At 41.7% G+C, this 20,243-nt stretch overlaps 1 protein-coding gene across 1 annotated transcript in view; it reads left to right on the top strand.

The window, feature by feature from the left end:
- SLC49A4 (solute carrier family 49 member 4) overlaps positions 1-9,745 on the top strand; it is an 81,986-nt gene extending 72,241 nt beyond the window's left edge. The window contains exon 9 of the mRNA XM_047098826.1: positions 3,391-9,745. Within this exon, the coding sequence (XP_046954782.1) occupies positions 3,391-3,506 (116 nt within the window). The 3' untranslated portion in view covers positions 3,507-9,745. The remainder of the gene's footprint in view (positions 1-3,390) is intronic.
- The last annotated feature ends 10,498 nt before the right edge of the window (positions 9,746-20,243 follow it).

Here is a 20,243-nt window from a genome sequence, read left to right as displayed (position 1 = left end):
AAAACTGAGTTGCTTCGTATAATGTTTGCCTTGAGAATCTCAGTGAGTTATTTCAGACAGTGCAATGAAGCTTTATTCTAATAACGTCAATTTGACAAAATCAGTCTGCGGGTGCTCTTAGGTTCTTTATATGCTTTGAAATATAGTCTCATGTTCTACTTGATAGTTTGTAGCTTGTTCTGAAGTTTGTATTGTTTGCTATTTTTTGTTGCTGTTGTTCTAGAAGCTTTGCAGCAGGTTTTGGCTAAATGAACTAAACGTTTTTACCTCTGGCCTTTCATTTTTGAAGTAGCTGACCACATGAATCTGAGGCTGCATTGTGGCTCAAAAGATTCAGGAGCCTGGCTGAGGGGGAGGCATTGACTGGTAGTTACCAGAATAGGTTCACCAGGTATGGACTAGTCAGGAGTAATTTTATATGTAGGGAGTAATTATACAACATTATGGTTAGATCCTATTGGATACTTAGTGTGGAGTGAAGACAGCAGGGCATTATACCATGAGATCATGATGTCAGCTGGCTCTTCTTGAGGGTGAATAGAGGCAATTTTGTCAAATCATCATAATTCTGGTTAAATCCCCAAAGAAAGTAGAAGGTTGGTTCCGGAGGGTGGTATCTGGGAACAGACAAGTACTCAAAGGTGATAGAAAACAAAAGCATAACATCATTAAAGGGAAAGATGAGATGAAGAGTATAAGAGTGCTTCTAGAACAAAAAAAGGAAGAGGATGAGCGAAATCCTAATTAGATAATCCCAGAAGAACATCACCATTTGGTGCAGAGCCCACTTCACTGAGTAAAACATAGCATAGCACCTGTCTAAACTGTAAAACTGGCAGACAGTACTCAGGATGCAGTATATATAATAAATGATAGACAACCAGCAAAAATAGAGAGAGAGGCAAACTGTGTAGAATGCATTCGTACTTTCTCTAGTGAAAGACCGAAAGAAGGAATATTAGAAAGCTGTGTTCCTTTTAAAAAGGTGTCAAGTTTAAGAACGTTTCAATGAATCAGGATTCTCTTGGTTCAATTATGTCATATGACACCAGGCTCAGAAAGGACAGCAGGTGACTTTGCTACTGGAAGGTCATGTTAAACTTTTAAGCAAGCCATTTCCTGCTTATTAGAGCACCTAAGCTGTGGTTCATGTGAACGGTTTTCAGTGGGAAAATATATAGATGCATACCTTTTTGCTTTCTGAAATGGCAAGTAATTTCAAAGAACACTTGTAGTTGGTTGAGCCAAGTGAACTTAACTAAAAGGTGGACTTAACTTTTCAGAGGAAGGCACAGTAGTAAAAACCAACTGTAAACCATAACACTAAACAGCAGTTATGAGGCATTTTTATAGATTTCATCTGAACCCAGGGAGAAGGAATAATTTACAACTCTGATGAAATAAAAGGTCTGCTTTCGCAATATTCGATAAATTTCTAGGTTTGAGGAAAGCAAGGACAAGTTGGTTGTTGCTATATGTGTGTTACTCTAGCTCCCCATAAAATACAGTCTCTTAAGATTTAGAAAATGTCATTGTTGTAGACTACTTTGTCAAGTACCATACTTTTTTTTAGCTGTTGCTTAAAAGTCAGAATGTTCACTTAAAAAAAAATTTTTTTTTAATGTTTATTTTTGAGAGACAGAGACAGACAGCATGAGCGGGAGAGGGGCAGAGAGAGAGAGGGAGACCCAGAATATGAAGCAGGCTCCAGGCTCTGAGCTCAAACTCACAAGCCGTAAGGTCATGACCTGAGCAGAAGTCGGAACCGACTGAGCCACCCAGGCGTCCCCAGAATGTTCACTTTTAATATAAACAGTATGCTGTTCTATTTTACTGCTTTTTCTCTTATTTTTTTTAACTGCTTCTTTTTGCCTGTTAAAATTATCATCAGAAATCCAGAAGCTACATGGTTAATATAAAAGCTGAAAATGCTGGTGTGTCATTTCAGGGGATATTGGAATAAAGACAAGATTCCAGGGGTCACAGCCTTCCTGGGTGTTTAGATTATACTCAATCCAAGTAAAGCACAGAAACAGCTTTGCATAGAAATACCATTGAAATATATGTCTTTGTTGTATGCTATAGAATAGCATGTCTGACTTTTAAAATGTAAAAATTGAGAGGTGGGGAGCCTGCTTTTGTAAGCATATTACAGAAAAAAAAGTATTTCAGCACCTTTTCTTACCACTTGGTTTTCTGATTTCCATTCCTGAGCATAAATTGCTCTTTTAGCCATATGAATTATGGATTGATTGAAAGCAGCAGTGTAGAAATCTTTAGGATGATTTTTGAAGATTAAGGCAGTATTAGTATTCTGTAGAAGTACAAAAGGAAAATATAAACCTATAGCAGTGCCCAAAGGAAAAAAATGTACCAGGGAGCTTTTTCCCTTCATTTGTTGTTGTTGTTGTTGTTGTTTTCATTGAAATTGCTAAATAGATATTAAACTAGGGAAGTTATCCCCACCACCACCAACCCAACCTCTTCATGCCAAGGAGCCGCTCACTTGTGCTCCCAGAGCCTCAGGATTGCCTGCCAAGGAGGGTTGGGTAGAAGGAAGCCAAATGGATGCACAGCTCAAGGGCCACGGGAGCTGGAGGAGGCAGCCACGGGCAGCCACAGCGAGTGGGTGTGTCTTGTTAGCACAAGGCTGGGACTGGCCTGTAGGCAAGCCCTGAATTCACAAGCGAGCATTTTTGAAGAAGGATGTTCTTGATACCATTAAAGCAAGTAATGGCAGAATCACCTGTTTAGAGGATTCCTGTAGGTTTTCAGATAATGGGCATCATTTATGCTGGTAGGGGGGAGAAAAGAACAGAAAGAAACAAACCAAAATATTCACAGTAGTTTTTCTGAGGGTAGAATTAGGATTAATTTGTTAGATTTTACTTTATTTTTTTCATACATTTTCTAACCTGTTTTACAATCATTACTACTTGCTGAGAACTAGATTTTTCTGTCCAAGGAAATCTAAAAAAGTTATCTCAAAATTCAGGTCATTTTCTTATCTTTAACCCATCAGATATTTCTAAACAGAGATGAGAGTGATAGTGATAGCATTAAAAAATAGCAAACGAACATTTAAAGGTGATTGATTATTTTTTCTTTGAAGAAATGGATTTTTTTTTTTGCCACAAGGTCAAGGTGAGTTAAACTGATGAAAAGTTATTAATAATATTGATTTAAAATGTTCCACATGAAAGCGGTATAATACATCATATGTATCACCTAGACTCCAGATCGCCGTTTATTGAACACCGGTTTCCAGTCCTTCCATGATGCATTTAGTGTAACTGCTTTGGAATAATGCACAGCGATTGCTCCCGGCATACAGGTGCCGTTCTGCTGGTGACGTGTGAATGCTTACAACTGTGTGTTTTTGTCTTACAGAGTTGTCTTGGTTCAACTGGTGCCTTCCCGGGTCGTGTTTGCTCAGTCTCCTCCTCATTCTGTGCTTCAGGGAATCCTATGACAGACTCTATCTTGATGTGGTTGTCTCAGTTTAATAGCACAGACTTGAAGGAGTTTGAAAAGGGACTGCAAATCATACGGCATACTGCACATTTGCTTGGAGTTGCACACCTAACAGGAAAAAAAAAGGAGAAGAGAGAAGCTTCACTCAGAGGTTTTGTCAGGTTACAGATGATCATATTCATTTCATGACTACTAGGTAACAATAATGTGGGACTTGAGTGATAATAGGGGGCTTAAAGACTCTAAATGGCATACCCGTGCCTGGTTCTGGGGTTGGAAGTGTGGATATTTTACACATAAAGCACTACCTAAATAATGCCCTCTATGTTCTGTGCCAGTGCTAAACTACTGATTGATTAATTGTAATTATGGGAAGAAATAAAGGGTATCTATCACATACCTTACCGAAGTCACATATCAGAATAGGAAGAAATGCCACTAACTTCTAAAGAAGTTTAAACCCTATATCAGATTTTAATTATAAAATAGCCAACAGGTATATCAATGATAAAATTTAGCCACGTGTACACTACATTTTTTCTAATAAAGCCATTTCTTATATGACTCCTTATTTTTAATTAGGTCGGAAACCTTTGGCCATCTTTATTATGGTGAGCAAGTGCTTCCCAGTGACTTCAGAGCACATATTTGTGTCTCGATCTCAACTTATCCTTGTTTCTGTGAAATACAGTTTCATCTACTAGGCTCTTAAATAATTATATTAAAGGTGACTAAATGTTTAATATAGTCGCATTAAGTATTGTATGAAAAATGTAATTCCGTTCTGATTTAGCACTTTGTTAAAAGTGAAATGACAAATCACATAGAACATTCTGTGTCTTCAGCCTATATATATGCATATGTACATGGTGGCTTGGGATGTAAAGTCCAGCACCAGCTATTATTTCCTAGGGTTGCATTTTACTAAATGGTCCTTGTTTGAAAATAACAATTTATAACCTTGAAATCTTCAAATCTGTTGAGTTATATCTGAATTACATTCTTGTGTTTCAATTCAGGTTGTTTCAATTCAGTTCTATATGGAGTCAGTACATTTGAGAGGACGATATTTTGCCAGTACCTGTTTTCTTTGTATGGAGGATAGCTTTTAAAAAAATGACAGTTACTCATTGGACAGCTCTCAGACATATATTTCACTGTGACATAAAATATGCTCCGGTGGGATTATGCTGTTACCACTGTTCACATTTACATAATTCCCCTTACCCAAGGAAACCAAACGTTTTCTCAAAAAGACAAAAACAGTACTTTCTTTGCCTTCATTATTCTCAGCTTCCTTCCACCCCCTCTTTTTCTCTTCAGTTGAAATTTACATCTTCCTTGTCAGCCAAATTTGTATTTTATTTGTCTTTTTCTGGACAGAGCACAAGCCAGCTCCTTCCACTAGCCATGGGGACAAAATGCAGTTAGAGAGAGCTAGTCAGCCCTCAGTTCTGCTCCTCTCTACACATGTACACACACCGTCACACACAGTCCCAAATGCCCCTCCTCTCCCCTCTTGGTAATTTGAAGGCTGTGTGTTAACTCACCTCAATCTCCGAGGAGGACCTAAGCTTTCTTCTAAGATCCTAAATTGTGCTCCTTGAAAAGTAAGAAAACCCTCCCCTTCAGCATCTGTCTTCAGTCACCTTTAAATCAACCCCTTTATAACCATCCTGCTAACTTAGCATCGAGAATGGAAGGAACTAAGGAACTTGCTAAAGAGAAGAAAACTTGTGAAGGCTGGGCTTACTTCCAATTAACCCTGTCATTCTTAAATAAAAAGAAAGCAGATTTCTTGAAGATGATTGAAAGCCAACCACTAGAGATAGGAGTAGTCCGTGAGCCAGTGCTAAAATAACCACCACCCCTTCCTGTATAGACAGAGACAGAAAGGAGAGGGAAGAACTATGAAGTATTTGGTTGTAGTCAGAACCACTGACTACAACCGCTGTTTGAGGACTGCTCTATGATATTTTGCTATAATTAAGACGTGATACAAAATATTTTAATTATAGCTAACTCTACTTCTAATACAAAGTAAAGAAAAATATTAAAAATATTACCTAAATGACTATTTAGTTGAAAGACATCCCAAGTGAGTAGTGATCAAAAATTCCTACGTTGTACCAGACACCAGCCATTGTCTTAGCATACGTGAGGTGAGATGGTCCTTCCAGCTCATTCATATCTGGCAGATGCTTGTTCTGATCACAAACTGCCATGTTTTAAGTGATCAAAATTTCATATACCAAACCTGATATAACCAAAGGGCTTTGGAGGGTGGGGGAAGAAGATTACACAGTATTTCCTGAATGTTTCAAGTCATATTTTTTTTTCACTTTGTGTGATTATTTCTAGCATGCATAAAAATAGACCAGCTGTTGTCTCTGTACTTTCTAAACAAATACTGCAGATTTGTAATGATATTTTATAATGAAAGAAGTCTTAACACTCCACTAAGCCAAGCCCTCATTTTAGAATTTATAGAAACCATCCCAGAAAGGTCAAGGGTCTTGCCGAAGGTCACAATTCTAGATAGTGACAAAAGTAGAATCAACTAAAACCCACACTGTCTGACTCCCAAAGCAATGTTTTTCCCTACCTCACAAAACATCAGCTTAATTTGGACTTTTTGGGGGTGTTCATGAGCACCCCTCCATGTTCATACACAGTGGGACTTAAGAGCAAATCATCATTATGGAGTGTGGAAAGTACAGGGGTCCAATTGAGGTGACTGTTTTTTAAGTAAGATCATTCTGTTTTCTTCACCCTGTTGGTGCTCTAAGTCTTAGCTTGCAGGAACATAATATAAAAAGATTCTGATGAATAATTCAATCCTCATAAACCAAGTCAACAGCATTAATTGGTAAGGACATGTTATAGTGTAAGTTCCCTGTGGCTTATCAATGAATACTTCACAGTTTATGGGAAGAAACATTTTTTAATATGGTCCATGGTGGAGGCATAGGAGCAAGATAATTACACACACAAATGCATTTCACTGGAGGATGGAGCTAATAAAATAACAAGAGGGAATCGAGTACAAGTATAATTTTGTATATTTAAGCATATATGGCTTAAGGGCCAAGCTTTATCATAGATCATATATTTATGCTTAATTATTGAGAATGTTTACAGCTTGTTTTTATGGAGCCCTTCTAATGAGGGATTCAAGCTAAGAGATTTTAAATCGAAGAGATTAAATTCCCATCTACTTTAAATTAGGTTTTTTTACTATTATTTTTACTAAAATCTAGGCATTCGTCTTGCTGCTTGCATAAGTAGAAGCTCATTTCAAACTCAAGATCAAATACAAATGCACAGTAAATTTACTTTAAATTAATGTTAAAAATCACATTAATTCCACACTTGTGCCTGAGATAATAAGTACAGGAATTACTATGATTATACCATCTTATGTAATAAGTGCAAAAGCTGTGATAAGAAGAAAGTGCCATATTAAAAAAGAAACATACAAAAAACTATGAGGGTATTTGACTAGGCGTGTTTTGTAGTTAGCGGAACAATAGAAATCCACTTTAATTTGGAATTATACAGAAAGGGACAAATTAAAGTTTATTTCCATACTATCAAACAGTTCGTCAGTCTGTTAGGAAAATATAAGCAATGCTCCAGAGGCAGGTGGTGTTGGACCACCCTAGAAGAACAAAAGCTGACCGAGAGATTTTGGGGTGTTCTTTTAACAGCATCCATTGGGTACTTTGTGCTCAATGGAGGTAGTTGTGTGCTCAGTAAGCAGACACCTTCGCTACCCTAAGCAGGCATGTCCTTTCAGGTGTCTGAGACTCTCCTAGGTGTCTGCTTCCTCAAACTGACTTCCTGGCACAGGCTTCCCCCTGAACTCCACCCTAAGCTCTGAGGCAAAAGCGTGGTCTCATTCTTGAATACTTCTAAGGCCACGCAGCTGGGCTTCCCTTTCCTGAGCAGGACACTAGCATGACTAAATCCAGAAAGATTTAACGGTTCTCCCACAGCAAGTCTGATAAGTTAGAATATTCCCTGAAGTGGGAATGACAAAGGTCTCTAACAAGCTTTTCTAGTCATTATTTGCTGCATTTTAGAATATGGGCTGATTAAACTGCCTTCTGTAGTCTTTCTGTTGTGCCTTGGAACCTGGAAGACCTCTATTATAATAGCTTTCCATCTCAACCCACGCTCAGAAAGTGAGAGCAAAAGGTTACCCCACCCTAGCTGTTCTTTCATTCAACAAGGGAGAATTACCTTAAAAAAAAAAAAAAAAAAAAAAAAAACTAAAACTAAACAAACAAAAAAAGCAAATACAAAAGGAAAGCGTGGAATTCATTTTAGCTTGATAAAATGAGAGAAACACAACAAACCATTTTAGCTCTAACCCCACATCACAGTGCTCTCAGGGTTCTCTCCTGGCTCTTCTAGTCTGCAAGGGAGGCTTCTACAGTCATGACCAGAATGTCAAGAATGACTTGGAGACACTTTTAATTTACCTAAATGGTAAAAAGTGAAATGTCTGCTTAGTACAACTTAATTTAGACTTTTTCTAATTCAGATTGATTTTCTTCTCATTAACCCAAGATGAATCATGGAATCAAGGAGATGATCTAATCCAACTACCTCATTTTACAGATTAACAGAGAACCTTTCAGGTTCAGTGCCACAGGCAGGTTTTAGCAGGTAAACTGAGTCCTAGACCAGCATTCTTTCCATAAGCGATCAATGTGGTAACCAGAAACAAATTTTTTAAGTAAAATTTCTTCCATTTCTTTTAATTTTTTGAAAATTAAACACGAAGTGCATGAATGCTTATCCATTATAAAATACCCAGTACAGAAATACAGAGCGAAGTCTACCTCCGTACAAACGTGCTGACTCCATTCCCCTTTTCCAAAGTATTCCTTATGAATCCTTCCAGAAATTTTTCTATGCATTTGCATACATATGTGTAGATACTTAGAGGGAACTTAAAATCAAGTTGTTTAGGGAACTGTTTCTTAGACCATGTTGGCTTTAACTTTCTTGGGCAGAAGCAGGAGTTTCTGAGATCCTTATTTCTCTCCCAGATGAGTCTCTATCAAATGTAGGAGTGGTTAGTAGAGACATTCCACAGACCTGGTTGTGTACCATCAAGCTCTATCACATCCTGAAGCGTAAAGATGAATTCCAACATGCAATATTCTGTTTTTTCTTATTGGAAATAGAGTTTCTGTTTTTATGTCACCAACTAAGGCCCATGTACTGTGAGAGAAGAGAGTGAATGACCCATACCAAAACCCAAATAGATTTTCTTGACAGGGCTTCCTCGTCTCAGCAGAGGCACAAATACTGTAGAAGGTGGAGTCAAGAGAATAAACTATGTGATTCCATTTTTTTAAACAATGGCTAGTGAAGATTCTGTTAATCCTTACCATTTTCCTGGCCACCTTCCTTAGCTATCCTATCTTTCAAGCTAGCTACCCATAAAATGGATTAATTGTAGTAGGACAAGAGCATAGGTTGGCTTGGTCACCTCCTCTTCTTTTCCTGCCCATCTTCCCATCCAGCTTTCCCCTTTCTGGTTGTATCTTCTTACGTATTCCTGACTCTGCTTGAAAGCAAGCTGTGTGAAACCCAGATATTCTGAGTTGCCAGCTTTAGAAAGGAGAGCTGGCCAGTTTCTTCATGTACTAGACTGGAGAGACCCAGGAGCCCCCGTATCCCAGGCCTGGCGTCTTCAGCTATTTGATCTGGAGCAAGTCACTTCATTTCTTATTTACCACATCTCTGAAGTGAAGGAGTGAACAAGGATGTTCCCTAAGGTCTCTTCCAGTTCAAAAAACTCAGGTCCATTCTTACTTAAGTAGTAGGAAATGATTAAGCACATGCAGTCTCTAAAACTGCAGAGCTTTCCAGCACCTTCATGTTTCCCTGTGTGCAGTGGCCCTCCTACTGTGAACACATGGACGATTCCACTGCACATTTGACAAGAAGAAATAGCTTTTTCATTGTCTGTGGTAGGAGACAAGCTACAGGTACTGTTTATTTCCCCAAAGGACTTCGTATATGAAATGCAGGGTGTATTAAATTTATCAAACCCAATAAGAGAAAATCTGCCATTTGATGTTGAGATAGCATTCTGGGAGCCAGCTCAGAGTACTGCATTTGTTCCCTGGAGTCAGGCCAAACCAGGAAACCCATCCCTTGGCTTGCTGTGATTCATCGTGAGTCAGTAATGGGTTTACACCTGTAGAAATCAAACTGTCAGATCAGATGCGAAAGCCCATCCTCAGACTTGTATTTTGAGAGTCATGGCCCCAAAAGAATTGCAAGTTGCTTTCCATGTCATCTCTACCTGGCCACATTCTGTCAGTAGAGCGCTGTGCGGATATTTTACTGAATGAGAGCAGGGGCGTAGCATGCCAACGTCTGACCTGTGTGCAGGTGTTAGTAAATAAGGCTTCACTGAGATTCTAATGTGAGCACAGCTGTCAGAGAGAGAAATGAACCAAAAAAAGAGATGAGGCTGGGAGTCTGGAGGCCTGGGTCTCAGCCTCTGTCTCCAGGGCAGCTGCTGGGCACCCTTGGGGCCTTGGGCAAATCACCTGTTCTCTGTGAACTTCAGCTTCCACACCTCTACATTAAGAGGGTCAGAGTAGATGTTTCTTTTGGCCGAAAAGTTTTATACACCTATTGGTCACACACCACAGAAAGTAGAAAACAACATGAGTGCAATACCTATCCATCAGTACTTCCAATTATACATTATCGTTTCAAATAAATGAGGAACTATTATAAGGCAGTGATGTGTTATAGGTGTCAGGAAATGAGAGAAGCTCTCGGGCTGTCAACATACCTGTGTATTCCTTCATTCATCCTTTTATTCATTCTGTGTACAGAGTAATTGCATGTGTGAAATGTGTGCCTGTGAAAGAGAATCAGAAAAAACAAAAGATATTTCTATCCTTCGGGACCTTTTAGATATGTTTTTAAAAACAAAAACAAATGCTCTTCTGAGCTAACAATTAAAAGAAATAATGACAGTTTCCCAAATCCTGAATTATGTCCAGCAGGAACCTAAATATCTTTCTCATATCATCGTTAACCACAACTGATTTCAAGGAAAAGATATTTTGTTCTATTGAAATTTTCATCGTAGACAGAGCCTATATCCGTGTGGGAGCATAGAATCAATTCTGGCATGAGGACTCCCAAACCATTACTCCCATCATTACAGGGCTGGGGGGTTACTAGTCCTTCAGGAAGTTGGGAAGGTTGTTGGCACCTGCACCTTCCTCCGAAGACAAATCGAACAACTGCGTGCACACTAAGATACACCTGTTCACAAGGCCTTGCGAGTCTCCTTTGAATTTTAACAACAAAGACTAAACACCAAAGAAGGATTTGTAATGAGAGAGCTTGGGATTTCGGCCTGTCAGCTAGATAAAGGGCTATTCTGGGGACTAGAGACTTTGTGGGAGCCCTTCAGGTCTCTCCACCTGCGAGTGAACCCAAGCACACTTGATGCATCGCTAGCAAAGTCCTGGTCCCCAAAGACTTCGCAGAAATCCAAAGATGCTAAAAAGGTCAGGGTTTAGTTCTGTAGATGATTTTATTTATTGCAAATGTCCCCAGTGTCAAATGTATCTCTTTCTCCACCAGGAATATATCATTTTGGAGGCTTGTGAAAATTAAACTTCAGGAAAATTCTGCTTCCCTCCCACTAAACTGCATCCACGTGTCCCAAACAAAATTGCTTTCTTGACCTACACACACAGCTACCTATTTCTGTTTAGATCTGTGACTCAGAGAAAGTGACCGGAAGAAGTCATGAGAGGTGATGGCTCCCATTTCACCTGCCATAGGCAGGACAGGGTCAGTCCAGTGGAATTCAGCTAAGATCGAAGGGGTGTGTTGGGGTGGTCTCTTTCTTCTTAGTTCTTTCCTGAACTCACTCATTCACATTGTATTGCTCTTCCCAGTAAGTAAGTTATTGCTGAGAAATCGTTTAGTAAGTGACGTAGATGTCTCCGATGGGGTGGTCCCTCTCCTCCATAATCCTCCTGCCCTTTCAGCTCATGCCCTAGAATCCTTGCTCCATGTCCCAAGGAAATGCATTACCCTTTTTCTTTTCAGGGAAAAAACATCGATTGATGTCTTAGCCCTGCCACCTCACCCTCTTTTATCTAAGAATAGAGAAGCCTTTCCATATTTGTTGTCTTTTTCACTGAAGCTTAGTATAGACCCCCAGGCAGGACAACTCCATGCTACCTTCTGTCGCCTGTAATTGTCCTTCCCCTGAACTGGGGGAAAGGTTATTCTAATGAACCAGCTGCTGAGTCTTTTCCTATTTGGTCTTTTATCAATATTGCTCTACCAGTAAATTCTTTGTTAGCTAGGTCCTGGAATTTATTTCATGTTTTTTTTTAACTTTAATTTTTTTTCCTACAAAATTGCTTCTTTTATCTTAGAGCCGACTATGATCTTTCTCTTCTGCATACTTTATAATACAATTTGAACATAATGGAACATTCTAAAATAGTCAGGCAGGGATTTCATCATAGCCAATATTAAATGCCAGGAGAGGCAGGTCATATTAAAAGAGAAAAAAGAAAAAAGATCTAGGATGGAGGAGGCTGGGTCTCATCATTCAACTGGTATATTTTGGGCTCCTGCTGCATGCTGAGCCCTGGGCTAGGCACTGAGGATGCAGAAACAAGTAAGATATTGTGCTGGGCCTCACATTCATTTTCTGATGAGTCCATTCATAAAAACTGTGTAATTCAAAGCTAGCAAGCCCCCCCACCCCCCGCCCCGCAAAAGGCTGCTGGAAGGTTTGTAGCTTTTTATTTTTTACTTTATTTATTTTGAGGCTGTGAGAGCATGAGCAGAGGAAGGACAGAGAGAGAGGGAGAGAGAAAGAATCCCAAGCAGGCTCCATGTGGAGTGCAGAGCCCGATGCAGGGCTTGAACTCATGATCAGTGAGATCATAACCTGAGCTGAACACAAGAGTGAGCCACACAGGCGCCCCCTGTGGCTTATTTCTACACTTATCTGTGGGATCTTTCTATTTGGAAGAACATGTTCTAAATCCTGTTTTCTTGGGCCATTAAAAATCCAGGCGTATCCCTAATCAATGTATGGCTATGTAACCTTCTTAGTATAAAATACTCTGGGACAGCTTTTGAAGGGAAAGGCAGAGAAATCTGTTTTGATGACTTGAAAAGGGGGGAAAGGTTTTAGGGAACACTTCCAAAGATTTCCGATCTGTTAGTGCTCATTCAGACATGGGATTGGGCAAAGGGATGAGCCTTCTAGCAAGGAGGAGACAAGGCCATGTAAGGAGGCCCAGGAGACCTCTGTGGAAGAGTTAGTGAGACATAAGCCAGGCCTGTTGGAATTTGTTAACATATCTGCTGAGCAAAAGTGGAGAAGGAGGTTTAGAGGCAGAGCTGTAGTAGAAGTAGATTCTGGAAAATAGTCCTGAATCTGGCTTCTTCTCACTGAGTCATCTGGCCCAGCCTCCTGCCTCCAAGTACATCCTGCCTGCGGCATGTCTGGCCAACTGCTTTCTCAGCTCAAGAGGGATTGGGGATCCTACAACCTCCCTGTCATCTGTTCCGGAGCCACTCCCCACTTGCACTGAGAAGTTCTTGCTTTCAAAGGATGGAGGCCAGAAAGGGGTGGTCAAGAAATAGAGTGGCAGAGGGGAGACAGAACACATCAAGGCAGAGGACCCCAAGTGAGGAGGAATTGCAGCAGTGGGCCAAGAGCCCCATTTCCCACTTCACGCACACAAGCCTGGGGGAGCGCTAGAAGGTGGAACCAGCCATCTGGGAGCCCCGCCCTCACAGATGCCCTGTCTGGCATAGAGGGGTTTCCTGTTCTGCTCTGAGAAAGCAGTGGGAATGTAGACATGCACTGCCTCCCAAGAGGAACTGTGTTTTACTCAAAAATCTGTAACTTTAACAGTCTCCCCTCCCTTCCAAACTCCAAGGAATGTTCTGTAATTGAAGGCATGCTTTCAATACCCTATTGTGTTTCATGCACTCTGCCAGAGTAGTTACTTCTCATGCCAATTCTTAGATGCACAGAAATCTTGAGTAGTCCAAGTGAACTCAGATCCAAGTCAGGTTCCCATCTCTTACTCCATTCAGACTTTTCCATCCACCCCCGCCCTCTCAGTCACACTCCTGGAAGCAAGTGAGAAAGCCTGTCCAACCAGAATCACTATCCCAAAGCCCAAGCACTTTGTTGTTCTGTTCTTAAGCCACCAGGTATCTGGTCTAATTTTATACTGTTCATAGTTCTCTGGCGTACATGGTTCTGCACTACCAGACAGGGCAGGAAGGCCAGCAGAGGCCGCAGGGGGTAGGTAGGATGACTGCAGAAGCAGAACAGGCAGGGCCTCACATAAGAGGCTGCAACAGTCCCATGGCCACCACCATCCACACCGGGGGCCTAGCATGCCAGTCAGGCTCCTCCACTCCCATTCCCCAGACCTCCTGTAGGTGACCCTGCCGTCAGCCTTGAGCCTGCCTCTGGGCCTCCAGTCTCATTCCTGTTCATGCCTCCGGCCCTCTCCTGTTCCTCCCAGGATGCAGTGAAGCTCCTGATTCCTTTCATTCAGTCTATGGAGAAACAAAGTACTTTCCTGCCGGGATGGTTTTTGGCTAACACTGCTGCAGTTAAACACAAGAAGTTCTGGTTGCCAGAGTGAAATAGTGTCCAGCAGGCTGCAGCAGACTCTGCTTCTGGGGCTCTAAGAGGATGGGACAGGGCTGTGCCAGAGGACTGAGGATGGACCAGATGATCTCTTGAGGTTCCTCCCAGCTCCAAGACCTGATTCTTAGCATGACAACACTAAGATCTAGGCAACACGGAGATACAGACTCTTTGACAGCAGGTGCCCCGCCTCCCGTGATACCCCATGTGTCCGGGCAAACTGTCTTTTCCCAGCACAAGACATGGTATAAATAGGAACAGGTGCAGGGGGGCAGGGGGAGCTTAAAATCTGCCCACCCTGAGACTCGATGCTGGGGATGTTGTGTGCATATCTACTGGCCCGGCTCTGTGACACTGTGGGTCCGTGCAACTGTCAAAACATGAGTGCGTGTGATAAATTCCCCTCTGACGCTCGTCACAATTTAGGAAGTGTTCAGTGCGTTTTTAAACAATTCTTACCATGTAAAGATTGTATTACATTTTAATAAAAAAATTTTTTTGCATTTTACTTTTTTAATATTTGGGGTTTTATAGACTTTTATTTTATGGCCAAGTATACTTTTGTAAGCAAATGTTGAAGTCTTGAGTATTTTTATTCTTTTAAAACTATAGTTAATGTCAACTGTAAACACTGACAAATTGTATTCATATGCAATTTTCCCTCCTTTTCATCGGGTCTTTTTAAGAAACTATGTTTTGGCAAAGCATTTTATTTAAAACTCTACTTCATTTTACACATTGTGAATACTGAAGATTCTGAAAAATAAAGATGCATTTAAAATCTCTGTGCTGTTACATTGTGGAAATGGTAATGTGCATTGCTTTGCCAAAGTGGTAATTAAATGTTTAATGGTTTAGAACTCCTAGTTGAGAATTGGGTGTTCTAGTCATTACTCACAGTGCGGGAGCTTCCATATAATAAGCCTCCGCTTCTTTGGAGAATACGCATTAGAATGGCGATCTCCTGTTCAGTTAGGAAATATGGTTATGTTGACGTTATAGTTACTGTGCTGTGGTTTTGCAATAAATGTGTATTGAAAGCACTTGTGATAAAGTGGTCCGCATTTTGTTTTTAATCAAACTCCAAATGGCAGGAGAAGTGGAGCCAAAGCTCCCTGAGCACTTGGGCACAAGATATGGTGGGAAAACAGGAGCTCGGGATCAGGACAGACTGGGCCGAATCCTGCTGCTCCACCACCAGGCCCTGAGACTTGGGAATCTTTTCATCTCATTTGGTGATCCTGCTCTCTCATCCATTGAAAAAGTATAATTTAAATGGAGGGGGATAATTATACTTACCTCCCATGGATTTTGTGATGATGGAATAGAACAATCAACATAAAGCACCTGGCACGTCTTGGTTGCCTGATAAGTGTTATTTGCCTTCTTCCTTTCTTCCCTCTTGTAGTGCTCATTTTAATTTAATTTTTTAGAATATTCAAGTTAAAATTTATTGACCCTCTGAGTAAGGCAATAGTTATTAAATCCTTACATATTTAATACTGCCTTTAATTTATCATAGTTGTTCATTCCCAAGAAGGTTTATCACAGCTGCATCGAAATAGTATTTGGGAAATGTGACAATATTGTTCATATAAGTCCGCTCCAAAAGGATTTGCCTCTGTGGAATTTGAAACAAAAGAACAAGCAGCTGGGCGTCCGGGTGGCTCAGTTGGTTAAGCCTCAGATTCTTGATTTCAGCTCGGGTGAGGATCTCACCATCATGCTTCTGGCTCACACTGAGCGAGGAGCCTGCTTAAGATTCTCTCTCCCTCTCCCTCTGCCCCTTCCTCACTCGTGCGTGCGTGCATGAAGCGTCTCCTTGTTTAGTTTCAAGGCAAGCACATCCACGGTTAAGGGGAGGAGAGCCCAGTCTTGGAAAAATTCAGAATCATAAATGTCCTTTAAGAGAGAAGTGTTTCTTTCTGGATTAGTTTCCAAGCAGTGCTGTTATCCTCTCGAAGGTTCCAAAGTCTTCATTTTAAAAAGCACAATGCTTTCTTTACTTCTCACTGATGCAGTTTTGGAGTGGGGGTGGGGGGGAGGCCCAGAGCTGCCAGCCAAGAAAGAATTCTTGAGCCTTGACACATCTTTGGTGCAAAGAAGGTGATTTTTTTAAAGCACAGGGACAGGACCCGGGGCGGAAAGAACTGCCCTAGGGTTGTTGAAGAGTGACTGATTATATACCTTGGAGTTGGGGGAGGTACAGGCAAAGGGGAGGTCTCCAAAAGAACTTTTGTATGCTGAAGAGGAGACTCATAAGATGCCAGAGGCCTTGTTATTGATTGTCAGGCTAAGGTAGTTTTTTCCTCTAGTAAGGCATTAACATCAAGATAGTAGGGAGTTCCTGGAGAAATATTACACTATGTATTTGCCTCAAGTATTTGTCAACGGGCTGCAAGCTATAAAGAAATTTAATTGTACCTACCATTTCCTTGTTGCCTTTGTTCACCTCACTATGGAGGGGAGAGATGTTAGGGCCCCAGAAAACTGAATCTATAGGTTTCTGGAGATTAGTCTATTGATAAGATTGCCTTTTTCTTGTAATTTACTAAGATGTTTGTAAACTGATGGAGACTCATGTCCTTCATGACTGTGACCTCTATGGGTTAACCATTGGTTTTTTTCCTTTTTTTTTGTTCTTGGGAAGCCAGGAGTGTCTGGGGAATGTCACACATACCCCACCTGGGACGTGAGAGAGTTGGGATTAAGGGGGGGCGAGGTGCTGGGGAGGGTTGTGGCAGTTGCAGGGTATCAGCTTGCCTTATGCTCCCTCATCACTTACTGTAAATGATTTTAATATACAACAGATCATAACTGTACTTTTATTTTCTATCCTTAATATTAATTGTATTATGAATTAATTATATCATGAACATTTCTCCATGACCATGGAAACTTTTATAATTTAAAGTACCTAATTTTATTGTTGGATATTAAGGCTGTTTCTGGGGAAGATTTATTCTGGGGAATAGATGTCGTATATTTATCCTCGACCTAGTTTCTGATTCTTTTCTTAGAAAAGATACCTAGAAGGAGAATTACTTGGTTCAGGTATGAAAACTTTTAGCTCCTGACAAATGTCCTGATATTAACTTAATTATTTATCTAACCTAAATGGAAAAAAGTGTTACTTCTCCATGCTCACTTCTGCCAACTAATGTGTAGGTTTTTTCACACCAAGCGATTCTCCAATTTGCATCAGACACCAACAGTTTAATTGAATTGTGACACTAACCGCCTGGAGTTAGGGTAGACCCCACAGGTTAAGGGCTCAGTCTCAGGGACTGCTCTCCTACCCCCCACTTCAGACATGAAATGCAAGTCAAATTGTCACCTGTGCTTCTGACCAATAAAATGCTATAAATCAGGGGTTCCCATGACCCTGTCCTCAGGTTTGATAATTTGCTAGAAGGACTCATGGAACTCAGGAAAAGGACGAGATTACCAATTTACTACAACAGGATACAACTCAGGAACAGTCAGATGGAAGAGATAAATAGGGCAGGGTGTGGGGGAAGAAGGGACGAAGAGCTTCCATGCCCTCCCCAGGCATGGCACCACCTCCCAGTACCCCGACCTGATCATCAACCTGGGAGCTCAGCTGATTGATTAAGTCATTAGCCATTAGTTGGGGTACCTGTGGGTGGCTCAGTCCATTACGTGCCTGACTTGATTTCAGCTCAGGTCACGATCTCAGAGTGCTCACGGTTCTCACAGTTTGTGAGTTTGAGCCCTGAATCAGGCTCTATGCTGATGGTGCAGAGCCTGCTTGGGATTCTCTCTCTCCCTTTCTGCCCCTCCCCCACTCGCGAGCGCCTGCTCTCTCTCTCTCTCTCTAAAATAAATAAATAAACTTAAAAAGAGTCTCTTTTTTATTTTTTTTTAAATTTTTTTTAACGTTTATTTATTTTTGAGACAGAGAGAGACAGAGCATGAACGGGGGAGGGTCAGAGAGAGAGGGAGACACAGAATCGGAAACAGGCTCCAGGCTCTGAGCTGTCAGCACAGAGCCCGATGCGGGGCTCGAACTCATGGACCGTAAGATCATGACCTGAGCCGAAGTCGGACGCTTAACCGACCAAGCCACCCAGGCGCCCCAAAAAGAGTCTCTTTAAAAAAAAGTAAATCATTAGCCATTAGTGATTAGCTCAACCTCCAGTTGCTCCCAAGAAGTTGGGGGGAGGGGCTGAAGTTCTGACCCTCTAATCACTTGGTTGGTTGCCCTGGCAACCCCAACCCCCATCTAGAGGCTATCCAGGAGCCCCCAGCCCCCAGTCGCTCATTAGCATACAAAAGACCTAGCACTTCAGAGATTTTAAGGGCTTTTTTGAGCTGTGTGCCAGAGAGTGGGGGCAGAGACCAAAGGTTTATTTCTTAATGTGTTTCAATCCGAATTGGGGTCCAACAGCAAATGAGTTCCAGGGATTCTTCTGAGCTGGGAAAGTGACACGGAGGGGTGACAGGAGGATAAGTCGCACTCGCCTCTCCTTCCCTTTCCTGTTCTTTTCTTCACTTCTCATAAACCACACTCCCGTGTCTCGGATGGGCCCTGAGTCCACCCTTTAGTCCTTTCTTTCATTAAAATACTGGACCTGATACTCTTTTAAGATTCTGTTCAATTCTGGATTCCAGCAAGAGGCAGAAAGGAGGCAGTGTAGGAAGGGATGGAGGGGAGGAGGGGAATTCTCCAGTGGATAAATGGAGGTGGGAGGGCCCTAAATGGGAGACTTTAGTTTTTCACCAGTGGAGTCTTGCAAGAGCTGTTTCACGCATAATTTACTGGACTGATACCATTTGTTTCCCCAAAGGAAGCTAGGTCATGTTTTGGAATTTTGTCGATGAAGCAATCTTTGTTAAGCTCAGGACATTTTCCATATTTACTTTGATGTACCAGTGCCTCGGATTGCAGAAGCAACCCTTCACTCCCCATACTCAGCTCTGTAACAGCAGTAATAATTTGGGGTGCCTGCTATGTGCTTGACACTGTTCTAAGCCCTCACAGCAAATCCAGAGTAGGTTCTATTATTAGCTCCATTTTGCATTAGAAGAACAAATTGCCCAAGGTCAAATAGCTGGTGAGAAGTGGGGCGGGGTTTGAGCCCAGGCTGTGTGACTGCAGGGCTCCAGCCTTCCATTTGGAAGAAGTAGGTCCTGGGTAATGTCTTCTCTCCCCCTTTCTTTCTCTCTCTTTCTCTTACTGCATTCACACACACACACACACACACACACACACACGACTCTTGCCAAGAGCATTGTATTTGTATTGCGAGACTTTGTTCAAGGTCCCGTTCTATTATCAATTTACTTTTCACAGAGTCCTGTAAGGTGGTGTCACTACTCCCAACCGACATATCGCACATCTGGTGGTGGGTCTAGAATTCAAAAGTCTAGGGTCGTCCCTCTGTGTCAGGGACCTTCAGATCAGGGCTTATGAGGGCAAGAGGTTCCCAGCATGATGGATTTAAGGAAACCCAAATACTGCCCTTCCTAAAACCAGTCTGAGATCTGAGACTCTCCTACTGACAGAGGTGGGCAGGCTCTGCATTCCCACCTCCCTTTCATGTTTGTCTTTCTCCCACTCTACAGATGAAAGGCGGGTCTCTCACACTTGCAATGTTACTGTGGAGGTCCCAGGGTGGAAAGGCTTCACTGCCCCCTGCAAAAAAATGGGAAGGGAGCAGGAGAACAATTAAATATATGAGTGTTCACAATGCCCCTGTAAGGAGTTATCATGAACTCAGGGTTCCACACCGCCATCCCTCTCTTATGCACATTTCTGCCACAGACAATGTGGCCTTATAATGGGGGAGCTTTGACTCATGTCGAGATGCTCAGCATTCGGACGTATTATAGAATGGGGGAGCAGGAAAGATGACAATTGTTACTTAATTTAATAACCTGGGCTGGGGGGCGCCTGGCTGGCTCAGTCAGTTAAGTGTCAACTCTTGATTTTGGCTCAGGTCATGATCTCCCGGTTTGTGACATGGAGCCCCGCATAGGACTCACCACTGATAGCAGGGAGACTGCTTGGGATTCTCTCTCCCTCTCTGCCCCTCCTGCATGTGCA

This window comes from Lynx rufus, unplaced genomic scaffold (assembly GCF_022079265.1).
Source record: "Lynx rufus isolate CCGP_SWC_20201006 ecotype Redwood Valley unplaced genomic scaffold, mLynRuf1.p SCAF_5, whole genome shotgun sequence".
In the NCBI taxonomy this organism is placed as follows: domain Eukaryota; kingdom Metazoa; phylum Chordata; class Mammalia; order Carnivora; family Felidae; genus Lynx; species Lynx rufus.
This window is presented reverse-complemented; position numbering and strand designations above follow the sequence as displayed.